Source organism: Xenopus laevis, chromosome 5S, assembly GCF_017654675.1.
Source record: "Xenopus laevis strain J_2021 chromosome 5S, Xenopus_laevis_v10.1, whole genome shotgun sequence".
In the NCBI taxonomy this organism is placed as follows: domain Eukaryota; kingdom Metazoa; phylum Chordata; class Amphibia; order Anura; family Pipidae; genus Xenopus; species Xenopus laevis.
Genome location: NC_054380.1, coordinates 46,754,617 through 46,781,873, shown reverse-complemented (window position 1 = coordinate 46,781,873; position 27,257 = coordinate 46,754,617). Strand labels below are relative to the sequence as shown.

The following is a 27,257-nucleotide window of genomic DNA, read 5'->3' as shown; positions in this document are numbered from 1 at the left end:
TTTAAAAGCCACATTATAAACTCCTGCTACTTGTCCTTTGCATGTTACACTCCCAGCCAACAGTGTTTTGGGGAAAGCACAAGGCTCTGGCTGTTTTGCATATTCTGTAGATTGGTTTGACACCTTTGCTTGTAAAATAGGGAAGAGAATTATTTCCTGCTGATTTCCTAATAAAATCTCCTGCATGTGTGACACCAGTCACATCTAGTAACCTGGGGGTTTCAGGCACTCAGAGATTTGAAATTTTAATTCTCCTAGGTGTTAATTCCTAATGAAGGCTATTAAAGTGAAAGCAGGTTATGGAAGCCCCTGACCCACCTCTTCCTTATGGCACCTGTGTTCTTCCATGTAAGTGCAAACATTTAGATATTTACATAGACTCTTGCTTAATCTGATGGGCAATTAACTTTAGAATGGGCTTATACCTGCAGTGACTTCACACCAATCAGGGAAGAGAATAACCCAGATCAAAAGGAAACTTCCACCAATCCTGTCATGTCTTGAAGGACAAGAGGAGTCTTTAGTGCTTATCCCAGCGTTTCTAGGCAGAACTTCAGCAGTGACTTTTCAAACCCTGTTGAGCTGAGATCTTGCCTTGGGGACTGGTGTAGAGGAGCCATCAGCAATACAATGAGCACAAACACATCTGAGAGTTGTGGGAAAAGTCTGCCCTGTAGAATGGATCATCTTCTCACAGCTGTAGAGAATGAACTGCAAGTTGGAAGTGAGAAGGGGGACCCCACGGAAAGGGAACTCAAAGTCACTTTAGAAGACACAGACCTTTGGATAAGGTTTAAGGAGCTTACCAATGAAATGATTGTTACAAAGAATGGAAGGTAAGGGATATTGGAAATCAGTTTGCCTGCCTGTACTCAAACTTTGCAATGTTATGCAGAAATGTAGCCTTTACATTTCCTTCTTGTTATTATTTTATATCGATTTTCTGGAAACCTGTCCATTACTTAGTATTACTTAGTTCCTTCTATACTAATATACATACAAGCTAATAAATGTTTTGTTTTGACTTGCAATGGTGCAAGTAGGGAGTAATTAGTATCTGTACCTTCTGGCCCCCTGGCTAATGCCTGAAATAATCCTTGGGCCAATAACAAATGAAAGATAAATTGACATTAAAAATTACCTGTTTAGAACAGCAGTTGCAAATAATTAAGTATTGGTGTCAAGAATTTTAAATTATTTGAGAAAGCTTTCCATCCTTATAGGAATATAGATAGTGACAATTGCTATAGAATATAGAAACTATATTCATGCTTCTGAAGCAAACACACAACTTTTACAAATGCAAAGCAATAGGTAATACTGGGAACCCTTATCAAAAAATCCATTATCCAGAAAGCTCAGAATTAGGGGTAGGCAATCTCCATTTTAATCAAACTATTAAAATTGTAAAAAATGCTTTTCCTCTTCTCTTTAATAATAAACCAATACCTTGTGCTTGATCCTAACTAAACTGCATGAATATATCGATATTGGTGGCAAAATAATCCTACCAGGCTTATTTAATGTGTAAATGTTTTTGAGCAAACACGAAAGTATTGTGATTGCTTATTCAGAAAACCTCAGGTACCAAGCATTCTGGATAGTAGACCCTATACCTGTAATGGATTATTATTTAACAATAGGGTACTGGCCCTTTACTACCTGAAACTGATCTTTTCTTATAGCCATAAAATATGTATTAATATACATTGTTTAAATACAGGTGTATATCAATAAGCCCTAACTTTAACAACTCAAAAATGCTACAAGAGTAGACCCACCTGCCGCCACAAAATATGCAATTTGTGTTTGCAGAAATGTCACTGGTTATGTTTAAACAGCTTTATTTGTGCCATACTGTATATACTACTTTTATTTGTTGTTAATTTTATGAATAAATGTAGCAAGGATAGGATAGAGGCTTTATCCTTTTATAGTTTTGAGTATTAACCAATGCCACTCCCAATGTCCTGATGCAGAGCATGTTTATTAGGAATTACTGCCATATTTTGCTACTCTCACTGAGCAAACCAGAGAATTAATAGATTTTTCATTAGTGTGGACTTATTTTTCCTGTAATATACTAATTGCTGCTCCATTTCAGGGAGATACAGCAGGTTCCTTTATAGCTGCCATAGCTAGTGATGAGCAAAAATTCTCGTCGTCAAAAAATGATGCCCATAGAATGTAATGGGTGAAAAAATCTGTCGTGTGTCACAAATCGTTGCCCATAGACTTCACTGCTTTATAGCAAATTTTTGCCGTTTCACAAATTTTTGTTTAAGCAAAATGGGTTAGATTCACCCATCACTAGCCACAGCTATTTCTGTAATATAGATTTTAAAATAATCTGATAAATGTTTTCTGGCGGCTGAATTAAGCTGCCACAACTAGGGATGGGCGAATTTGACCCGTTTCGTCTATAATTTCGGCAAAATTTTTTTGACACACGCCGCCATACAAGTCTATGGGCATCATTTCCGTGACGAAACAAGGCAAAAAAATTTGCCCATCCCTAGCCACAACTGAAAGCCTACCTCTCATAATGATTTAATCTGGGCACAAGACAGGGGACCATGCTCACCTATATTTTATTCTGTTTTCAATAAATACCACATTTATTTGAAATAAAATTTGTGTTTTAAAAATTCCAGTTGACAGGTCTAACATGGTCAGCAACCGGGCATACGTGTACATATTATATCTCTTTTTACTTTATTACAGGCGAATGTTTCCTGTGCTAAAAATAAATGTCAGTGGTCTCGACCCAAATGCAATGTACTCATTCTTAATGGATTTTGTGACTGCTGATAACAACCGCTGGAAGTATGTTAATGGAGAATGGGTTCCAGGTGGCAAACCCGAGCCCCAGACCCCCAGTTGTGTTTATATCCACCCAGACTCACCCAACTTTGGAGCACATTGGATGAAAGCACCTGTTTCCTTTAGTAAAGTGAAACTCACCAACAAGATGAATGGAGAAGGCCAGGTATAATTTAAGTGTTTCTATCAAACTGCAGCTTAAGATGGCAAGGCCATTTCATCAATCTTTAATGTGTAGAATGATATAATTAATGCCTATTTGGGGCAGTTTAAATACTACCTATTATAAACAACTGAATACTTGACCCTTCTAGCATACATTCAATGATTGCGGAAGGATTTAGTAAATCAGTCACATAATCAATATTGTGCCTAGCTTGCCTATCTTCATTTTATTTTTATCAAGCTAATTATAATGTATTAATATTTTACCCTACACTACTGGTTTGTAACATACCAAAACTTTGTTTTCATTTTAGATTATGTTAAATTCACTGCATAAATATGAACCCAGAATTCATATAGTAAGAGTCGGGGGACCACAGAAAATGATCACAAGCCATTCATTTCCAGAGACCCAGTTCATAGCTGTGACAGCATATCAGAATGAAGAGGTAAGAGACTACTTAGCCTTCCTATAGATCAGGGATCCCCAACCTTTTGAACCCGTGAGCAACATTCAGATGTAAAAGGAGTTGGGGAGCAACACAAGCATGAAAAATGTTCTTGGGGTGCCAAATAAGGGCTGTGATTGGCCATTTAGTAGCCCCTATGTGGATTGTCAACCTACATTGAGGCTCTGTTTAGCAGTACATCTGGTTTTTATACAACCAAATGCTGCCTCGAAGCCTGGAATTCAATAATATGACCTGCTTTGAGGCCACTGGGAGCAACATCCAAGGGGTCGGAGAGCAACATGTTGCTCACGAGCTACTGGTTGGGGATCACTGCTATAGATCATTTTCCACACTGAAAATTGAGAGTACCGTAACACAATTTAAATCTAACGAAAAAAAATCTTCTACCAAAAAAACCCTGGTTTACATTGGAAGTCTGGAACTATTAGAACTATTTGCAATGCATTTTCAATATTATGACTCACATGATCAAAATAATATAACAACCAAATGAAATGTCAAAAAATATGGGCAGAATTAGATTATTGTTGTAAATAAGAATAGTTCTCTGAAAGTAGTGATATGTTTTGTTTCATATTGATCTATTGCAGTATACAATATTCACATTATCCAGGTTTAATGTGCACCTGTAGAAGTCTATTATGTTGGTGATCGTGGCAGACAAAAACAGAGCAAATAGGCCAATTTGTAGTGATGGGCGAATTTATTCGCCAGGCGCGAATTCGCGGTGAATTTGCGCGTTTCGCCGCCAGCGAATAAATTCGCGAAACGCAAAAATTCGCCGGCGTCAAAATTTTTTTTTTGGAAAAAATGGACGCCGGCGCCAAAAACGGGCGCCGGCGTCAAAAACGAGACGCCGGCGTCGTTTCGCGAATTTTTCGCCGTTTCGCGAAATTCGCAAATTTTTCGGCGAAGCGAAACGGCGCAAATTCGCCCTTCACTACCAATTTGTAGACCTCTGCGTATTTTTCTAATTTGGACAATTTCCAATAAAAGGCAGTTTGGTTGCCTAACAAGGGGACCACAGGCCCAGGTGCAAAACCTGCGAAATCGCATTTCCAGACCTACCCTGGCCGGGACACACACTAGGTGCATAATCTTACCTTCAAGCCTCTCTGCAGTGACTCTGTTGGGCCTGGGGGGGGCAGGCTTGAGTGCAGTACTGAAACATTTCTAGTATATTTAATTATTTAACAAAGAAAATCATCTACCCAAAACATAAAAGATACATGCATGCCCAATAGTATCAGGGGTGGCACATTGTAAAATATAAAAACAACTGTAAGCAAAACACACACAAGATTATTATCAAACCACCTGCAGTAATGCTAAATAACTATCCCAAAATGTTATTTTCCTTATGTAGACTCCCTATCAAATAAGAAAATCAGTGTCCAATGAGAACATCTCAGGCTCAGCATGTCATAAGTCTAGCATTTCATTATCCAGTTATGGGTGATGGACTGATGTAAAGGCATTTACTAGAAGTCACTCCTCTAAATCCTCACCTGCCTCTGAAAATCCACACCTCTGTGCTAGCCTCAGAGTAAAGAGAACAAAACAGAAATGTCTCAATAACAAATATTCCGTCACCCAGGCAACTATTTCCACTGGCATTTTCAACTTTGTCCCAGGTTCATTAATCTAAATTCGGTCACTAAGGAATGTATTTATAATCAGTAATCATATTTAAAGAATGGATTATATTATTAGCATTTTATTTCAGCAGTGACATAAAGGGGCCCATTTACTTAGCTCGAGTGAAGGAAAAAAACTTTGAATTTCGCATGTTTTTTTTGGCTACTTCAACCATCGAATGGGCTACTTCGAGCTTTGACTTCGACCTTCGACTTCGAATCAAACGATTCAAACTAAAAATCGTTCGACTATTCGACCATTCGATCGTCGAAGTACTGTCTCTTTAAGAAAAAACTTCGACCCCCTAGTTCGCCACCTAAAAGCTACCAGTCAATGTTAGCCTATGGGGAAGGTCCCCATAGGCTTTGCTAGCTTTTTTTGGTCGAACAAAAATCGTTCGATCGATGGATTAAAATCCTTCGAATCGAACGATTGGAAGGATTTAACCGTTCGATTTTTCGTTCAATCGAACGAATAGCGCTAAATCCTTCGACTTTGATATACGAAGTCGAAAGATTTAACTTCGACAGTTAATTAACCCTCGATATTCGACCTTAATTTAAAAGTGTATATAAAGGTTTGTGAGTATAATATGAATATACTACTTCAAGCACAGGCCAAAACTGAAATTATTATTATTATTATCAAGAGGTTAATTTGTAAAAAGGTTGACAATTTAAGACATTTACATAATTTAATGTAACCTTGTGAAGCTGATATAGTCCTGGCATTATACTTAGCTTTTCTAAACTGTATATATTTTAGAATCCAATTTGTATTTTATTGACATTTTAATACATTTAAAATTACATATTTTTTTTCATTTTAGATCACAGCCCTGAAGATTAAACATAATCCATTTGCTAAAGCTTTCCTTGACACCAAAGAAAGGTATGATACTTTTGTTATATCTGAATTTCCAGTAACGTGCAAGTATAATTTTAAATTTACAGTAATTTTCAAATATTATTTTTAATTTGCAGTGATCTACAAATATCATTTTTAAGTTTTTAAAAATATTTGTAATTTGTTATACAGAGAACAATCAATTTGTAATTATTTTCATTAAAATCACACCTTATACACAAATACACATACAAGTAAAAATCCTTCTTTTTTAGCTTCTGACATTTTCTTTTTCTAATAAAAGGAGTGATCACAAGGATTTTATCGATGATACAGAAAACGGTCAGCAGTCTGGTTACTCACAATGTAAGTTTTGCCATGTCTAATATGAACAGTCACATAGTATATTAATGAGAAACTGTCACATGAAGTCATGAGTCCAAGGTGACCACTACACATTACACATATGCAAAATATTTGAATCAATTATCATAATAGAAGTGTGCTGCCGTGCAGCACAGCAGGACTTTTGTTTCTCTGTGTTTGCACAAATGCAGTACATACAATGATTCAGCTTTCAGAAAATACATATATGTAGGCAATCTTAATAATTTTCCTACACATTTTTAAAATATTTATATAAATGTAAGAAATTAAATAAAAATCTTTTTCAACACAACATAACTTTTGTCTATATTACAGATATTCTTTTTGACACACGCAATAAGTGGTTGACAATATCCCTTATTTCAATAGACAAAAATCCAGCTTCCAAAATAATGCTTTTTTTTTAAATTTGACAATTCTTTTTCTAGTGGGCAACTGGCTAATTCCTGGGACTGGTTCCCTCTGCTCTACTACCAATCATCATTCTCAGTTTGGAGCTCCACTGTCAATTCCATCATCACATGGGTGTGAGAGATATACTACTTTAAGAAACCACCGTTCCTCACCTTACCCGAGCCCATATACTCACAGAAACAATTCTCCTCGTAAGTATTCATTGCACTTGGGGAGTTCACAAATATACTAAACATAAATTTTTCTGACAAAAAAAACACAAAAAATGCCTTTTTGATTTTTTTTAATGTATAGTATCGATATCGATCAATAATGTATCGATACATTATAGCTTTTTTAATGTGATTCAGCATTTCACAGACCATTTTTATTAAATAGGGTAACCCCTCCTAAAATAAAGATTGTGGAGAGGTTGAAGCCAACATGGTTCTGAGACAATACCAACTGTACTGTATATTGATCTGCTCCAACACACTGAGTGCTACCTGTGCTCTCAGACAGAAATGCAATGTGATGTAGCCCGCTCGAACAACCCTGGCCTTCAGCAGTTCAGCGCCTGGTGCACGGTGTTGGAGGGATCGGCACCCCCCTCAGCAAACTATCCAAGAAGACACTGGCACTCAAAGGCCAGGGACAAAGGGGTTTGACCCCGAAACGTTGCACGTTTGCAGAATAAACACGCAATGGTATAACCCTGCTGTTACTTGCCTTTGAGTGCCAGTGTCTTCTTGGATACTCTCAGACAGAAAACAATAGAATTCTATCATAGGGGATGTCATGTTTCCATCATTCTAGTCATGTACTAGTGACTAGAACTGTGAAGTTCTCTTCTGGCAGATTTGATGAACTTGAACCCACAGTTTTAAAATATTTTAATATATATATATATATATATATACATATGTGTATATATATATATATATATATATATATATATATATATATACACACATATGTATGTATATATATATATATATATATATATATATATATATATATATATATATATATATATATATATATATATATATTGGCAACTGCAAATCTGAAATGTAGCCCATATGTAATAAAAGACACAAAGTTAGTCCAGGGGCAGTAACCTATATATACATGTGTGTGTTTAACATGTGCTATAATCATACTATAACTTGCAATTCCCTACTCTTAAAGGGGTAGGTCACCTTTTAGTTAACTTTTAGTATTTTGTAGAATGGCTTCTTCTAAGCAATTTTTTAATTGACCTTCATTTTTTCTTTTTGATGGTTTTGGAATTATTTGTGTTTTGTCTTTTTCTTTTGCTTTTTCTTCTGACTCTTTCCAGCTTTCAGATGGGGGTCATTGACCCCATCCAAAAACAAATGCTCCGTAAATCAAATGTAACAAATGTATTTTTTATTATTCATCTTTCTATGCAGGCCCTCTCCTATTCATATCCCAGGTTCTTATTGAAATCAGTAATTTTGACCCTAACCACCAGATTGCTGCAAACTGGAGAGCTGCTAAATAAAAAGCTAAATAACTCAAAAAACACAAATAAATAAAAGAGAACCAAATGCAAATTGTCTCAGACTATCTCTTTCAGCATCATACCAAAAGTTAATTTAAAGGTGGTCAACCCCTGCAGCATACAGTGCATAAATGCGCCTACACAGAAACTGAATCTGAAAAGGACAGCAACAGACAGAAATACATGATTTAATATCCATATGATTTTGTCACTGAACACATTCTATGTGAATTTAGCATGCCAACAAAAAGTGGTAGTTTTTTTCTAATGTTTTACTAACAATAAGTTGTTTTTTCTCTTGCAGCAAGTTACTCTGAAAACTCATCTGCATGTCTTCCAGTGTTCCAGTCAAATGACCACTGGCCTGGTTTACAGATGCAAACCCATACCAGCATGCTGTCAATAAATCACACCAATGGAAGCCCATCCAATTCTTGGTAGGTAACAGGATTCAAATACAGTTCACATTTTTATGTTTATTTCGTTTAATGTATTAAAAGAAGTATTTGAAAATATGAAGCAAAGGCAGCAGTGATGTGACAATAGCTAATTATTGGGTGATTTTGTGGTTTAATAAAAAAAGGCATACTGTAGTAGCCATCTAAATTTCAAGGAAAACTATACCCCTCAAACAATGTAGGTCTCTATGAAAGGCATACTGTAGTAGCCATCTAAATTTAAAGGAACACTATACCCCTCAAACAATGTAGGTCTCTATGAAAAGATTTTGCAGCTCATACAGAAATCCCTGCATCATGTTAATAAACCATTTTCATAACAATATACTTTTTATTAGTATGTGCCATTGGGTAATTATAAATAGATAATTACCATTTTAAAAAATAAGGGCCTTCCCCTGAGATCATAGGATTTATGGTGCACACAAACTAACCAAACAAACCATACTTGTTAGGTCACATGAGCCAATTAACAGACAGAGTACTGTCTTTTGCTTTCACACTTCTTCTTGTTATATATAGAGTATAAAGAGTTGTAGCGTTTCTGGTCAGTGATCTCTGAGGCAGCACAGAGAATATCATAAAATGGTGGTTCAAGGCAAGAGACATAAAAGGGCAATATTTACCTAAAATTTATATTCAAGTTTAATAAGATTCTTTTATATGTCACTTAATTTGAAATAAACTAACTGTAGCTCAAAAATTCATTTTGGGGGTATAGTTTTACTTTAACTATTGCCAAACACAATGGAGATACAAGATCCTATTTCTTAACATCTGAGCCACATTTTTAATTCATAGTTATTACAAATTATTTAATATGGCTGACTTCAATCATTCATTTCAACAGTTCATTTTGGAGATTACTGACTAGTGGCAACGTATTTGCATACTGCCTCCTGACCAAAGCATTGGCCCTACAGGCTGATATTCTTCCATAGCATATATATATATACAAGTAGTTGTAAAGACATAAGACCCCCTTTATTTATGACATGGATTTGGGTCTACCAGCCAGGTGAATAGCTCTGTTAAAAACAGGTGACTTAAGAAAACTCTCAATACTAATTAAAGAATGAGAGATTGCTGCAAACAAATGAAAAAAAGTATCAACTGATCCCATAGCTCAGTGTTTTACTCAAAGTATTCTTTACAAGTACAGAAAGAGTTCTCAAAGACCAAAAACATATTTTTGTCTTGGAGAACTCTTATGGTCACCAATTAAAAGTTACAGATATTAGAGATTGGCGTGGACCACCATATGGAGATTAATTTGATGCGGGTATAGTGCCGTAAGAGTTTCTAAAAAACCTCTTTATGTCTCTCACATATCTTTCAAATTGGCCATATTTTTCATAATCTTCTTTCATAATCAATATCCTTCTAATGGACAACAAGGTCCATCGCAGTAATTCTTCAATATTAGTGTTTTTAGTATTGCATTCTTGCTTCTGTCATAACTTTGTAAATAAAGTTTTCATGTTTTTATCTCTTTTTACAGTCAGTATCCAAGTTTATGGTCAGTAAGCAACAGCACAATCGCCCCATTGCCTCAAACTGGATCAGTTGCAAATGGATTTGGGTCACAGTATCTTCGGAGCTCAACTTCTCTTTATGCACCATACAATCAGATAGTTCCTTCCCCCTCCATGGGATCACCCATATATGATGGTACCACCACTGAAATTGAAGAAAACCAGTATGACGTCTCAGCACACAACAGACTTGCACCTTCTTGGACATCTGTGACACCACCCTCATTATAGGACAAAAACTTGTTTCTATTGACATTTGGCCTGTGAAAACATTAATGCAGCTTATTTTACAAATGGAAACTCTTATCAAGAAGACACCAAGAACTGAGAAATCTCAGTTGATGGTACTGTACAGAAAATGTTTTGTCAACCAGTAAATACTATTAGATCAAAACTCAGTCGTCTTTTCATGATTTTAATGATAAATGTACAGTATTTGCATATGAAATATCTCCTTTGTTTGAATACAGCACCGTAATGTATTATTTTTTTCTTTTTTCAATAAGATCAATAATATTGACTACATTTCATATGAGCAAAGTATGCCATCAATTTTAAAAAAACAAAGATTTTGATTGTTTTTAATTGTTTTAATATATTTTCTGCTTTTTGTTCAGTATTGTAAATAATGAAATTAAAATAGACGATTGTCATAGGTATTATAATCAAATAAATGAAAATGCTATAATACCTACTAGGCGCTAGTAACCACTAGCCATTTTTCTGGTTTGGACTATTTATAGCCTTATTTAATTATATCAATGGAAAGAATGTCAAGCTGTCAATCTTTTGTAGCACTCCTATGATCCAATGCTAGAAGCTGGTTTGGTGAGGATGAGGAGATATGACTTTGCAGTTGGAGCAACCAAATTTCAACAGCTTTGCTTTAGAACTATTCCTTCTGTAAACATGTATAATAATTATAGTAGTGTATAAAATCATTTTATCTTGAGTACATTGTTGATGCAATTCTTTACCTATGTGTGTGTATGTGTGTGTAGTTTTGCTCTCCTGACAATGCTTGACAATGGATATAGAAGTACACTAATGTATTGTGCATTTATTATGCGCTGTTATTATTTGTCACTGTGCATTTTCAAATGGCAATAAATATAATTGGAAAAAAAAGAAGTACACTAATGAAGGCAAGAGATTGTATGCTGAGAACAGGATATATTTGTTACCTGGCTTAATGGATGGAATAGCAAAGCTAGCTGTTGCACTTGTGTTGGTTTTACCACCCTTGTGTTTCTGAACATAGGATAGGTGTGTTGGTTTCTTTTTATGGCCCCAGTATCATTTTACACTCCCAGCCCACACAGATTACACCACCCCATTTAATATGGATAATAATCACTTGAAGCAGACTAAAACCACCACTCCCCTACCCCACAAAAAAATGTTCATAGGAATCCAGCACACAACGCAGACCCTACCCCCTTCCCTTGCTTGCTTCCCTTGCATGCTCCCCTTGCATGCTTTTATTGCATGCTCCCCTTGCTTCCCAAATAGCAGCCAGGGAGGGTGGATTTTTCTCAAACTATAAAAAATTAGACCCCCTGGTCCAGTTAATCCCTGGGCCTGCCTGAGAACGCTGGTTCTGCTTCCTCTATAGTTACCCCACTGCATTCAACCAGTGGTGCAGCCGTCCACCGACTCCCTCCCCTTGCCAGCCCTCTCCACCCGCTCCCGCGCCTTGCAAGTTCCCCTTGGTAGGGTGGGGAAATGCCTCTTGTGCTATATAGGAAGGTGTTCAAGTTTTTGACCAAATATATATGTAAGGTGAAATGAAAAATACCAGGTCTTTAAAAGTGCCATCACTTTTTCACCAATGCTGACATGTGCATTTGCTCCCACAGGGGAGGATATAATTGCACCAGCATCTAGAGGGCACATACAGTCAGGCTGCTGTCTGGGGGAAAACCTTCTTACGCATTAATGCAAAATAAAAATTGATTCTTAGTTGCAGTTCAACAGAAAGTAGAGAAGACAGGCATCTATGGAAAATGTATGAGATTCTTCTGATGTGATGATTTCTCTGTGTCCAGTCCAGCTGAGAACAGGATATATTCAAAAACAGAATAAAGAAATTAATTAAAAAATAGAAAGAAGCATTGAATGCATCTGCTGGAAAAAAAACAAAAATCAAAAGAGGGCAATGTAATACATGCAAACTTTGTAACAGGTCCACTAAACCAATTATAATGGAATCATCAGATAGCTTTTATTGATTGGTAATTAATGATGGTTCATTCTCCAAACTAGAGTTACTAGTGGTATACCACAGGGGTCTGAGTTTAGACAGTAGGAATTTTTATTTGAAGTAATATTCCAGATGATTACAAAGCTGATTCAGCCATAGGTGGAAAATAATTAAGGTATATATATATATATATATATATACTGTATATATATCCTCCTTTCTTTCTCCAGCGTGTCCCTGGTGCATGTCGCATAGAGTCAGTAAGAGACCCAGAAGTCTATCGTTACAATTGAAATAGCAGAACCAGCGTGGTATCCACCCACGTGGTATCCACGCACTGAAGTCTAAAAAGCCATATTGATTGTTGGCTATACTCGATCTATGGTACCTAAAAGTTTATGCATACAATGAACATTCATTAGCATTATACAGGATACAGAATATTCCACACATCAGCTAGCTTTGCAGAAATATATTAAAAAAAGCTAGTGTCTATCTCAGATGAACACATGTAAATCAAAATCCTTGTTGAGCCCATTGGGACTCAGTGACTTCAATTGGTGAATCCATTGTACCTTCGACCTTTTTAACATCAATATTCTGTCCCCCCCTCTCCTTGGTTGTGGGACATGTATCATCCTAAACCTGAGGTCTTCTGCACTATGGCCCTTTTCCAGACAATGTTTTGAGACTGGTAATACTGAGTTACCAGGACACACCCAGCACTATTTGACGTATTGACTAGGGGAGTGCATTACAAAAAGGTTGGACTTCTTGTATATATATATATATATATATATATATATATATATATATATATATATATATATATATATATATATATATATATATATATATATATATATATATATATATATATTTGAGTTGCAGCAGACAGGTGTGTAACCATAGAGGAGGCAGACCCTGTGGTCATACAGGGACCCGCATTAAGGGGTCGGCTGTACAGAAATCCCCTCTCCCCAGCCACTTTCTAACAGTGAACTTGCACACCCGATGCAGTGGACAGTAGTGAGCGCTCATGTGTGGACTGTGAGGGGTGTCAGGGTTGCTGTGTATGCCAGGCCTCCCTGCAAAAAAATATCTTAACGGTTATTTACTGATAGTTATGTCACTGGCAGCAGAGACTGTTTTGGCATGTGCTCTTTCTACATGATTTATCATTTTCCTTGTGTTTGCTGTGCAGCCTAAAGTCAGCATATTTTGAAAACTCAGGTTATCCTGATAAATATGATATACAGTTTTCCAAGATAAACTGAAAGGGAACTGCCCCTAATGTGAGAAAGCACAAAATAGCCAAAAAATGTCTGTCAGTAAGTACAAATTTAGTGCAAAATAATTCTGTGCAACTCTCATGCCCTGCCTCATGGCATATGTACACACTCAATTGGGCTCGCACATGTTGCCGACACGTTCAAGCATACATGACAGCCTGGCTGTGTGATCACAGTGGCACAGAATAGATACATGCAGGGCAGCCATCAGGGGGGGACAGGGGGGAGAGTTGTAGGGGGCCCCAAGGGTAAGGGGGGCCCCGGTCACGCCACACTTACTTGATTAGCCGGGCCCCCATCTTTCTGAGAACTGCTGACTTCGGGAAGACATGGACGTTTATGGGGCCCTGGCCACCAATTTTCTTATAATGTGGGGGGGGGGGGGGTGGCCACCAATTTTGCCCACCATTTTTTTTTCTCCTGTGGGGTCCTAGCCACCAATAGTTTTTAATGGGGGGGGGGCCTGGCCACAAATGTTTGTTTATGGGGGGCCCTGACCACCAATATCTTTTTATTTTTTATTAACATGTTGGAACCGTAGCCACCAATATTTTTTTGTTTTTTTACTGTGTGGTGGGGAGGGCGGACCTGTAGGTGGGGCTTGCGGTGGGCGCAGCCCAGGGGGCCCAGGAAATTTTGTCGTACGGGGCCCTGCGATTTCTGATGGCGGTCCTGAATACATGTCTGGCGCCCCCTGTCACTGCACCCTAGGCACATGCCTCATCTGCCTACCCTTAGTTCTGACCCTGTCTGGCAGTGAAAGGAGTTATGGAAAACTGTATCAAGATGTATGTTTTTGGGTGTAGTCAAAGTGAAATATTTGCAGCCCTGTGGAAACCCCAGTAAGTAGCAAAGTCAAGGCAAAAAAGGAGCTCATCCCTCTGCTTGTAATATCACTCATATCTCTTAGTCTGCATGTGCATAAACTAGCTTTGCAGGTAAATGTCAAATGCCATGAAATGGTTTGTGGTTTATACTCACTTTCAGTGATTCTGGTTTAGCGTAAAATAAAATAAAAAATAAACATTTGATGTTAGTTATCCTCTGCTACCACCTTGTGGCCAATGGCGAAGATGCGATTAATGGCTCCAGTATTTAGAACATTATAAATTACAACAGAATCATATAGATATATCTGCCCAAAAGTGTGTGTTGCTCACAGAATTTATGTCAAATATTTTATGCATAAAAAACAACATGAAATGGAAAATTCCTATATATAGGAATGGCACCCTGATGGGGATGTAGCTCAGTGGTACCGTGCATGCTTTGCATGTATGAGGCCCCAGGTTCATTCCCTGGCATCTCTAGGGTTTTAGATTAGAGAATTTCCACCAAAGGTTGTAACATGGGGCAAAATAAAAATACATTTTTATACAAATAATGTTACAAAGGTTATGTCAGAAAAAAATACTGCCTTCCTAGGCAGGAACAAACTTCCTACATGAAGGATGGGCATGAATGATACCTGAAACCTGCAAATTATCAGAGGGATGGTGAGGTTCATTTATAAAAATTATAAATTTGGCCATGAGCAGGAACCCATAGCAACCAGTGAATGTATTTTGAATGTATTGTGCCAGTTGCAGGTTAAATAATAAAAGCAAATATTTAATTGTTTGCAATGGATGACTGCCTAGGTGCAGATTTGCACAGAGTTTATAAATAAGCCAAAGGTGTTCTTTGCAGTTATGAGGCCTTGGGTTTAATCACTGGCATCTCCATGGTATGGCATAAGTGATGTTCATGAAAGCATTTATTAAGGGTTTAAAGCAAACATGAATTTGTAGAAAAAAAGTTATATGAATTTGCCTCTACTCTTAAATAAAAGGCTGCCTTATTGAGAGTGCAATTACCAAACTCTATCTGCTTTGCCTATGATAACTCAATACAGATGATCATGGTCCTTAACATTCAGGGCAAGACTGAAGGTAAATGTTTACTATCTGCCATGGAACTGTTGCCCACCCAACTATGTATCTGTATCTTTGGTAAGAAATTCTGTCATGGGAAAACATATTGTTTTCAAAATGCATCAGTTAATAATGCTGCTCCAGCAGAAATCTGCTCTGAAATAAGTTTTTTAAAAGAGCAAACAGATTTTTTTATATTTAATTTTGAAATCTGACATGGGACTAGACATACTGTCCATTTCCCAGGTGCCCCCAGTCATGTGACTTGTGTTCTGATAAACTTCCAGGGTCGGACTGGGGGGTCAGGGGGCCACTGGGGCTGCTGTCCAGGGTCCCCCTCGTCCCCCCGCTGCACCGCCGGCACACTGCTGCGCGGACACGTACTACGTTTTGCCGCGCCTGCACACAAAAGGGAGGTCGCAGCAGGAAGTATCCTGCAAATCTGGGTGCAGATCTGGGCCAGCGGGGCCCACAAAAGTAGGGGGCCCATCTGGTATTTCCTGGTGTCCCATCACCCCAGTCCAACCCTGTAAACATCAGTCATTTTTTACTGTTGCACAAGTTGGAGTGATATCACCCCCTCCCTTTCCCCCCAGCAGCCTAAAAATAGAACAATGGTAAGGTCAGGCCTGGATTTGTAGAAAGGCCACCAAGGCTCGGACCTAGGGCGGCAGGATTTTAGGGGGCAGCATGCCCAACAACACCAACATTGGTTCAGAATTTGCAGGATTTGCAGGAGATACAATAGCTATCCCCATAGCTCAGGTCTCAGTAATGAAAGTCTGTGCAAATAAAAGGGAGGTGGTGGGTACGAGGAACAGTAGCAGGCCTAGGGGCACCCGCTATGTAAACCCAGCCCTGGGTAAAGTAACCAGATAACAGCTCCCTGACACAAGATAACAGCTCCCTGGTCATAGATAAAATGACCTGAGATGGCTGCCTACACACCAATATTACAACTAAACATACTTTTTGGTTCAGGAATAAAATTTCATATGGTAGAGTGAATTATTTGCATTATAAACAATGTAATTTAGAAACAAAAACTACACCATAAAAATGATGACAGACTCCCTTTGAGTGGGACTGGAAATCATGGCTTCTACTGCATACTAAAACTGTACTGCTATACAGTAAGACTTTTGCAAAACAAATTGTATTGCAAGTATTTGATGTTGCCAATGGCCGGAATACATTTTGCCCTTTTTTTATTTGATTAAAGTTGTCATAAAGACCATTTGGCTGCACTTTAAATATATTGTCATTGCTAACTGGTTTTGTTGCTATTGAAATGATAATAGATGGTGTCCATGCCATTCTAGTCTCAAGTTTCCTGTGTTGGAGGTGTAAGCTCAGTAGAAGTGCTCATGTGTCACGATCGCCGCCCGGAGCAGGACCAGGAGCTCCGGGCGGCGCAACTACCCCTTCCGACGCCGCTCCCAAAATGGCGGCGCCCATGGCCGCCACGTGGGTAGCGGCGCCGGCGCAGAGACGCCTGTGCGCAAGTGCGCAGGCGCGAAGACGTCTCAACGGCGCGACGGACGCAGGCGCAGCGCGTCGGTCGCAGACGTGCTGACGCCGACGCAAGTGCGCCAAAAATCCCCTTTAAAAGGAAGCCTGAGGCGCCAAGATGGCGCCCGAAAATAGGATCTTGTTCCTGATTAGATTCCTGGGTTCCCTGTTGCTGTTCCTGTTATCCCTGTGTACTCTATTGATTGATCTCTTGTTGTTGACCCCCTGCCTGGACTTTGGACTCTGTTATATTCTGCCTGCCTTTTGACCTGTTGCCTGAACTTTATTACCCCTTCGGCTGAATCCCTGGATACCACGATCCTGATCCCTCCTGAGGGGCTTCCTCCTATATCCGGACAACTCCCCAGAGGGAACTCCCGGTTCCCTGACATTATTTTCGGGCCATGGATTCCACTCAGGAAGCTCAGCCAGATTTCGGCAGGGCCTTTCGGGGCCTGCATTCCCGCATGGAGGCGTATGAAGCCCGGCAGAATTACGTGGGACTCACGCTGGAGGCGATCTTGGAAAAGCTCTCCTTGTTGACACCAGCGACCCGCCTGCCGGCACCTCCTCCGCAAGCGGCTGCTGCCATGGCTACCCAGCCCTCCACTTCTGGTCCTCGTATTCCTGCTCCGCCTCTCTACGATGGCGATCCTCAAGCCTGTCGAGGATTCGTGAATCAGTGCCAGATTCGATTTGCCCTACACCCCACTGAATTTGACTCTGAACGTGCTAAGGTGGGGTTCGTGATTACTCGTCTGGCAGGGAAAGCTCTTGAGTGGGCATCTCCACACTGGGAGAAGCAATCCCCACTGATGGATGACGCAGAAGCATTTCTCAAAGAATTTAAGGTTGTCTTCGATGCTCCCGGCCGGGTGACATCCGCTGCTTCCCGTCTGTTCCAAATCCGCCAAGGGAGTCGCAGTGTAGCGGAGTATGCTATTGAATTCCGTACACTTGCTGCTGAGACTCGTTGGAACAACGACGCATACCATACTGCATTTTATAATGGTCTCTCCCTTCGCATCAAAGATGACCTGGTCTCCCGTGAATTACCCACGCAAGTTGAAGACCTCATCGCCTTGGCTGTCAAGGTGGACACTCTTCTGAGAGAGCATCAAACCCTGAGAGATCGCGTCAGGAAGTTTCAACCCTTGTTGGCACCCCGCTTCCAGAGGCCTCTCCTGCAGGCTCCTGTCACTCCGCCTGCCCAAGCATCCATTTCTCTCCAGGAGGAACCCATGCAAGTGGGAAGAACTCGCCTCACTGAACAAGAAAGACTCCGCAGACGGATGTCAGGCCTGTGTCTGTATTGTGGCGGACATTCCCACTTTGCCAATGCCTGTCCTGCAAAGGCTAAGAGTTTTGTACCCCGAGGTATGTCTATGGTAACTCATGTAGGGGGCACTACTCAAAAGTCTCGTGATTGGTTTCAGGAGAAGACCCAAGAAAACTCACACAGGTTTCTCCTTCCCTTTCAGATTCGTCTGACTGATAAAACCATCTTCGGGAATGCTTTCATCGATTCCGGAGCCGGGGGTAACTTCATGGACGCTCTCTTTGCTAAGTACATGGGAATTCCCTTATTTCCTTTGCATTCTCCTATGCGGATCGTTGCCATAGATGATAAACCCCTGGACTCTGTACTCACGATGACCACTGGCGAACTACCTGTGCAGGTTGGGGCCCTGCATAAAGAGAGACTTTCGTTCCTTATTATCTCTTGTCCCGCTGTTCCTGTTGTTTTGGGTCTCCCCTGGCTGCGCCTGCACAATCCCACCATAGACTGGTCAACAGGGCAGGTTTCTCGTTGGAGCCCATTCTGCTTACAGCATTGCCTTCCTGCTAAACCCCTCAAGAAGGTAAATATCTCCTCTACCGAGTTAAAGTCTCTTCCCTCCTGTTATAAGGAATTCTCCGATGTGTTCTGTAAGAAGTCTGCGGAATTCCTTCCTCCACATCGCTCCTACGACTGTCCTGTCGAACTCCTGCCAGGAGCCATGCCCCCCAGAGGCCGCACTTATCCTCTCTCTCCTGCTGAGACTACCGCAATGAAGGAATACATCCAAGAAAATCTCCAGCGGGGGTTTATCCGCCCTTCTACCTCTCCTGCTGGGGCTGGGTTCTTCTTCGTGGAGAAGAAGGACGGAGGTCTTCGGCCATGTATAGATTACCGGGGCCTGAATAAGATCACTGTAAAAAACAGGTACCCTCTGCCCTTGATCGTAGAGCTCTTCGACCAGCTGAAGGGGGCGAAGATATTCTCTAAGTTGGATCTCCGGGGGGCGTACAACCTCATTCGCATCCGTGAGGGTGATGAATGGAAGACGGCTTTCAACACTCGTGACGGGCACTATGAATATCTCGTTATGCCCTTCGGCCTTTGCAATGCCCCTGCCGTCTTCCAGGAGTTTGTTAACGATGTGTTCCGGGATCTCCTAGGAAGGTTCGTAGTCGTGTACCTGGACGACATCCTGATCTTTTCTAAAGACCTAGAAAGCCATCGCTCCCAGGTGAAGGAGGTACTCTCTCGTCTGAGGAAGAACTCTCTCTTCGCCAAGTTGGAGAAGTGCGTCTTCGAAGTGTCCAAGATCCCCTTCCTAGGATACATAATCTCTCCTGAGGGATTTGAGATGGATCCTGTGAAAGTGTCTGCCATCCAGGAGTGGCCTATCCCGCTGAGTACCAAGGCAATCCAGAGATTTATCGGATTTGCTAACTATTATCGGCAGTTCATCCGGGGGTTCTCTTCCCGCATTGCACCTATCCTGGCCCTCATCCGGAAAGGGGGTAAACCCAGCTTGTGGCCTCCATCTGCCATTGAAGCCTTTCAGTCCTTGAAAGAGGCCTTCACGTCCGCTTCTGTCCTCCGACACCCCAATCCTGAACTACCCTTCTGCATCGAAGTTGATGCTTCTGAAGTCGGAGCCGGAGCTATCCTGTCCCAGAGACACCCCGCTGATGGGAAGTTGCATCCCTGTGCTTATTTCTCCAAGAAATTCTCGTCCGCAGAGCAGAACTACGATGTCGGGAACCGAGAACTCTTGGCTGTCAAACTTGCCCTTGAAGAGTGGCGTCACCTCCTGGAGGGTTCTCTGATTCCTGTTCAGATCTACACCGATCATAAGAATCTCGAGTTCATCCAGTCCCTCAAGAGGCTAAACCCCAGACAAGCAAGGTGGGCTCTCTTCTTCTCTCGATTTAATTTTATCTTGTCTTATCGCCCAGGCTCCAAGAATCTGAAGGCCGATGCCTTGTCTCGTAGCTTCACTCCAGTGGACCGCCCTCCTGAGAGACAAGAGCCAATCATTCCTCCAATCAAGATTATTGCCTCCCTGTATCCACAGTTTGCCGACCAAATCCTGGCTGGTCAGTCTTCTGCTCCTTCTGATACACCCATTGGAATGGCATTTGTTCCTCCTGAGCTGCGTCTGCCTATCCTGCAACAGACCCATTGCTCCAGGCAAGCCGGACATCCTGGTCCAGCTAAGACTCTTGAACTCTTACGACGCCTGGTTTGGTGGCCTGATATCCGCAAAGATGTGAAGGACTTTGTTGCTGCTTGTAATGTTTGTGCCACATCTAAGTCAAGCCACTCTCGCCCCAGTGGGTTACTACAGCCTTTGCCGGTTCCTTCTCGTCCCTGGACCCACTTGTCCATGGACTTCATTGTCGAACTTCCTCCCTCTGGTGGGAACACTGTGATCTGGGTTGTCATTGATCGATTCTCCAAAATGGCCCACTTCATCCCCCTGAAGAAGTTGCCCTCTGCGGTGGAGTTGTCCCAGCTATTTATCCAGTACATCTTCCGCCTGCATGGTTTCCCGGTGGAGATCGTCTCCGATAGAGGCACCCAGTTTACTGCCAAATTCTGGCGTTCACTATGCAAAGACTTGGGAATTGTTCTTCAGTTTTCGTCTGCATACCATCCGCAGACGAATGGGGCAGCTGAACGTGTCAACCAAGCCCTGGAACAGTTCCTGAGGAACCACGTATCCCTCTGCCAGGATGACTGGTCTGATCTCCTCCCATGGGCGGAATTCGCTCATAATAATGCTTGTCATTCCTCTACAGGAAGGTCTCCGTTCATGTCGGTGTATGGTCAGCATCCTCAAGCTTTTCCCCAAGACTTTGTGTTATCTGACGTCCCGGCTGCTGACGATTCCGCAGCCCATATGTCTGCTATTTGGGCTGCTACCAAGTTGAACCTAGAGAAGAGCGCTCTTGTTCATAAGACTTTCGCGGATCGTCGTCGAAGATCCTCTCCTCCCTACAAGGTGGGTGACAATGTCTGGCTCTCTTCCAGGAATATCCGGTTGAAGATACCATCTCCCAAGTTGGGTCCAAAATTCGTGGGTCCATTTCCCATCTTGGAGATAATCAACCCTGTGGCTGTCAGACTCCAGCTTCCACCAGAGATGAGAATCCCCAACGTGTTCCACGTGTCTCTGGTGAAACCCGCCATCACTAACCGGTTCTCTGGCGGTCAATCTCCTCCTCCTGCCATCTCTGTGGAGGGTCAACTCGAGTACGAGGTGGAGAAAATCCTAGACTCCAGGATCTCCAGAGGGTCCCTTCAGTACCTCATTCAGTGGAGGGGCTTTGGCCCTGAAGAATGCTCCTGGGAAGGACACCGTGATGTTCACGCTCCTCGTCTGGTGAGGGATTTTCACGCCAAGTTTCCCCAGAAGCCTTGTCCCGGTGGTCCTGAGGCCCCCCGTGAGGGGGGGGGTACTGTCACGATCGCCGCCCGGATCAGGACCAGGAGCTCCGGGCGGCGCAACTACCCCTTCCGACGCCGCTCCCAAAATGGCGGCGCCCATGGCCGCCACGTGGGTAGCGGCGCCGGCGCAGAGACGCCTGCGCGCAAGTGCGCAGGCGCGAAGACGTCTCAACGGCGCGACGGACGCAGGCGCAGCGCGTCGGTCGCAGACGTGCTGACGCCGACGCAAGGGCGCCAAAAATCCCCTTTAAAAGGACGCCTGAGGCGCCAAGATGGCGCCCGAAAATAGGATCTTGTTCCTGATTAGATTCCTGGGTTCCCTGTTGCTGTTCCTGTTATCCCTGTGTACTCTATTGATTGATCTCTTGTTGTTGACCCCCTGCCTGAACTTTGGACTCTGTTATATTCTGCCTGCCTTTTGACCTGTTGCCTGAACTTTATTACCCCTTCGGCTGAATCCCTGGATACCACGATCCTGATCCCTCCTGAGGGGCTTCCTCCTATATCCGGACAACTCCCCAGAGGGAACTCCCGGTTCCCTGACATCATGCTTCACAAATATGAGGTGCCAGGTTCAATATATGGTATCTCTAGGTATTTAGATAAGAGCACTTCCACCAAAAGGCTGTTATGTTGGACATGAACATCCCCCAGAATCTGCCAAAACCTTTAACTTATTGAATGGAGCAAGTTACACTTTGTTAAAGATCAATTGGCCTCTTTCGTATTCAAGCACTTTGAATTTGTTCCATATACCTCCAGTCCAGTTGTTTGCTGAAACAAATTAAACTTAGTTTCTGCTAAATATGGTGAAATGAGAAGAAAAACACCTGAGTCCATCTCGAATTACCTCTGAAAGGGTAAACATAGTCTATAACATCTGAAAGGGAAACATCATCAATATTAAATCTAATCTACTACTTGGCTGCCCAGATAATCAGTTTGTCAAGATCCTGCTGCAAGGATGCCACATGCTGGATGGATGGCTTTGTTGGGCTGCGTAGTTTTTTTGTCATTTGCAAGCATTCACTATGGTTGTAAAACAAGCATGGTTCTATAGAAGAAAAATGTGAAAAATTATAATTTTGCCTATACTCTAAAATAATTTTGAAAAAGGGCTGCCTTATTGAGCTTTGTCACTTTGCCTATGAAACGCCTGCCTCTGCTGCCCAAGAGGCTGAGATAATCACCATAGAATGGGCCTTAACTCCCTCTGGCGATGGTCTGCCTTGCTCCTGATAAGCCTTGGTGAAGGTCTTGACAATCCAAGAACTTTAAATGGGCTTGGCCGTTGGTTCTCCCTTTCTTTTACCCACCAGAATAATAAAAAGAGCGTTACATCTCCTGATATTAGCAGTTTTCTGGATATAGATCTCTAAACATCTCTTGCCATCTAAGGCAACAAGATCCCTCTTAGAGGAGTCAGATAAACTAAAGATGGCAATACAAATGGCTCATTAATGTGAAATCTGGAGACAACCTTTGGTAAAAACTCAAGAACAGGCCTCAGTACTACCTTCTTTTCGTGAAAGGTAGTGTAAGGTGGATCCACAGAAAGCACCTCAAGCTCACTTATCGTCTGGCTGATGTGAGTGCCACAAAAAAAAGGTCTTCAAAGTTAAGATCCAAATAGGAACATGTTCCAAAGGCTCAAAAAGGGCCTTTGTTAGAGGGTCCAGAACTATAGGAAGATCCAAAGTTGGGCAAATTGGTCTTGCAGGAGGTCTGATCCTGAGGACAGCTTGAAAAAATCTTTCTATCAATCGCTGTTTAGCCCACTTCTTTTCCAGGATAGCAGATAAAGCGTAAATTCGATCTTTAAGAGCCTTCTTGAAGAAATTCTAAAAGTCCAGGAACTGAAGGTTTGCAGGGATCAACTCTATTCTTATATGATCACAAACAAAAACAATCCCAGATGTTGTTATACTTGGAGACGCCTTGACTAAAGTCTCTATGACTGCATTCAAACTCCCAACTCGTCTAAAGACTATCCTCTCAACCTACAAACCATGAAGATGAAATTCTTGGGATTGGGGTGTTTTCAAGTTCCTTGAACTAGGAGATTGTGTATGTGAGAAAGATCTAGGGGTTACTGTACAGAAAGACGCCTCAGTAATGGAAACCAGGGCCTCCTGGGCCATTAGGGAAGAATGGCAATTACCTTCACTCTGGAAAACAAGATCTTCCACAAGACTATCATGATTACTGGTATCGGTGGAAACACATAAGCAAAGAGACCCTGTCAGTTCTGGGAGAAAGCATCTGTTGCCTGGGCCCTTGGTGAAGGTGCTATGGAGAAAGAGTTCGGAACTTTCATCACCATCAGGTCCACCTCTGGACAACCCAAAATTTAGATTATCCAGACAAAGGCAGCTGGGTTCATGGCCCATTCCCACTTGGGCAAGGTATATCTGCTGCGAAAGTCCGCTTTAGCATTCAGGGGACCTAGAATATAGTGGGCTGTTAAATCCAGAAGATGAGATTGAGCCCATTCCATTATCAGTATTGTCTCCTTGAAGAGGTCTTGACTTCGAGTTCCCCCTTGATTCTTCATGTAGGCAACTGCAGAGGTATTGTCTGATTTGATTCAGACTGCTGCACCCCCAGAACCATTTCGAACACCAGAAGTGCTTGATGGATCGCTTTGAGCTCCAGAATGTTGGAGGGAAACTGAGAAAGGTATCCAATTCCCCTGAGCATATAGATTTTGGAGATGAGAAAAGTTCTATCCAAGAGGTCTCCTCCATGGGGAACCCCAAACAAAGGTTGCTAGGTATTTGCCACCAAGAAAAATGTTTTTTGCATGACCTGGTGATCTTGATCTTGATCTGTGGCCAATCCTGCATTAGAGGATTCAATTGCTTCAGAAAGGAGAGTTGTATTGGCCTCATCCTCCACTTGGCCCACTTCACCAGGCCTATTGTTGAGGTTAGGAGACCCAACAGACTCATAAAATCTCTTGCCGGAACTTCAGCTTTGATCTTCAACCGAGTATCAGCAAGGATGACCCGCTGAATCTTTCCTATTGGAAGAGAAAAAAGTCCCAAGTGGGTATTTATTTGGGCCCCCAAATATAAAAAATTTTATGATGGAGAAATCTGGCTCTTTGCCTTGTTGATTAGCCAGCCAAAGTTCTGGAGGATCCATGGCTACCAGAAGGAGATCGTTCAAGTAATAGTAATTTTTGATATTAGGACTTCTGTAAATGTTCTGGGGGAGCTTGCCAACCCGAATGGCAGGCAACAAAACTGGTAATGCCGGTCCAGGAGAGAAAACCGAAGATACCTCTGATATTCTAAGGCTATGGGCACATGAAGATATGCATCATTGAGATCTATAGATGCTAGCCAATCCCCAGGATGGACTAAATATAAAATTTTCTGTGATGGAGATAGAGATATGCAATTTTCTGTGATGGAGATAGAGATATGCATCCTTGAGATGTATTTTGAAATTTTATTCCACTCCAGAAGCATAAGATCTTTAATCTCCTTATGAATTGGAAAGACAGACTTCCTTTTTATATTTTTTTTTAGAAAAAAGCAGCGCACAGGATGGAGGCTGTTCAGCATCTTCAATACTCAGGGTATGCCTAATGGCCTTAAAGGGCACCTGTTGGGTAAAAATGTTATCACCAACCAAAGGTGTGGGCTAATAAATATAAAATTTTCTGTGATGAAGAAATCTGGCTCATTGCCTCGTTGATTAGCCAGCCAAAGCATGCGCGTGACATCACATGCACGTTTTGCGCATGCGGGTGACACAACATGGCTGCTCACTACTCCCTCCCGGTGTAGGTAGCCTAGTGATGGCTGGGGGCATTGAGGGCCTTATATTTTTGAAAATTTCTTCCTTCTGTCTGGGCTGTAATTCAGAGGAAATTAACCCATGAGTGTTTTTCGATGTTGATAGGGATGGCCAGCAAAACAACTTACTTATGTAAATAATGATGTTACAAAGGCCATTTTCTGGAATAAGCTCAATACGTACTAACTTTCTAAATGTGTAATAGTGCTCAATCATGTGGGGATGTAGCTCAGTGGTAGAGCGCATGCTTCGCATGTATGAGGCCCCGGGTTCAATCCCCCGCATCTCCATAGTTTTAGACGAGAGCACCTTCAACAGAGGTTGTAAAGAAAGCAACTTCCTTACAAAAATAATGATACAGACCATTTACTGGAATAATTTCAATGAGTACTATATTTTCAAATGGATAATAGTAATATAGTTACCCTAAGGGGGATGAAGCTCAGTGGCAGAGCACATGTCCCTGGGTTCAATCCCCAGCATCTCCAGGGTTTTAGATGAGAGCATATCCACCAGAGGCTGTAACATGGGGCAAAACTAAAACATGTTGCTACAACATTTATGTTCTCGAACACTCTATAAAAAATACTTTCCTAGGCTTTAACAAACAACCTAAAGGAAGGTTGAGCATGAATAATACCTGAAATTTGCAACTTATCAGATGACACAACTTTCTGGAAAGGCATGGGGTTGTAGCTCAGGAGAGATTGTTTGATTGAGTGATTTAAGTATTTTGCCTTGGTAAGGAAGGTAGTTTATATTGTAGGTGAAAAGGACAGGTTGAAAAAATATCAGGGAAGGTGCACAAATCAGGGAGGAAGTGGGAAAACTAAGGTGGGACAGTGCAGGGAGGACATGTGACATGACTCAGGAAGGATCCATTGAAGATGAAAAGATTTTGGGAGGATGGAATTTGGGGTTGCCACCTTTTCTGCTGCCAGTAACGTAAGAGGCGTGCTGGCGATGTCAGAGGTGGGGCTGGTGACATCAAGGATGGGACTGATGATGTGGTGATCAGCGATTGGCTGATCACCATGTCATTATTTTCAATGTCCTGTTCAGTTTTCCTAATTTGTAAATCTGGACAGGAAGGTTTCACCCTGACAGTCCTTCCAAATACCGGGCTGTCAGGATGAAATCCGGATAGGTGGCAACCCTAGGTTTGAATGCTCTGCAAAACAAAGGCATAAGCATAAACATTTATGGGTGCAACAGAGATCTAGTGGCAGGGGAGTATCTATCCCTCAGGAGAATATACCTATGTTTTAAGACACTTCCAAGAGGCTAAGCATAGCTTGTGTCAGTTAAGATGGGCAGTACTGGAAGTAGTCAAAATACTTGCAAGGGGTGGTGATATTAAAAGACTACTCTCCCAAAAAGAAACACAGTGGATTAAAAAACTTGATAGTTTATGTGTTAAATGATAGTTGGAGCATTAAATGTTTTTTGTAGTCAGCATCTAGCAATAAAGATATTTGGATAAATGATGATTGCTGTTCACAGCCGAAAGGTGTTGATTATTAAGAATTCAATGTATTCATCATAGGTTAAAGTATATATG

At 41.5% G+C, this 27,257-nt stretch overlaps 1 protein-coding gene and 1 non-coding gene across 2 annotated transcripts; both read left to right on the top strand.

Annotated features, from left to right (window-relative positions):
• The first annotated feature begins 463 nt into the window (after positions 1 to 463).
• Positions 464 to 11,198, top strand: LOC108717871 (T-box transcription factor T-like). Its single transcript, XM_018265287.2, has 8 exons — positions 464 to 836; positions 2,725 to 2,989; positions 3,303 to 3,437; positions 5,929 to 5,990; positions 6,250 to 6,311; positions 6,761 to 6,937; positions 8,558 to 8,690; positions 10,213 to 11,198. Exons 1-8 carry the CDS (start codon positions 631 to 633, stop codon positions 10,475 to 10,477), a joined length of 1,305 nt encoding a protein of 434 aa, XP_018120776.1. The 5' UTR covers positions 464 to 630; the 3' UTR covers positions 10,478 to 11,198.
• Positions 11,199 to 25,914: 14,716 nt separating this feature from the next.
• trnaa-cgc lies at positions 25,915 to 25,986 on the top strand. The gene has a single exon. It is a non-coding gene; the product is annotated as a tRNA-Ala (tRNA).
• The last annotated feature ends 1,271 nt before the right edge of the window (positions 25,987 to 27,257 follow it).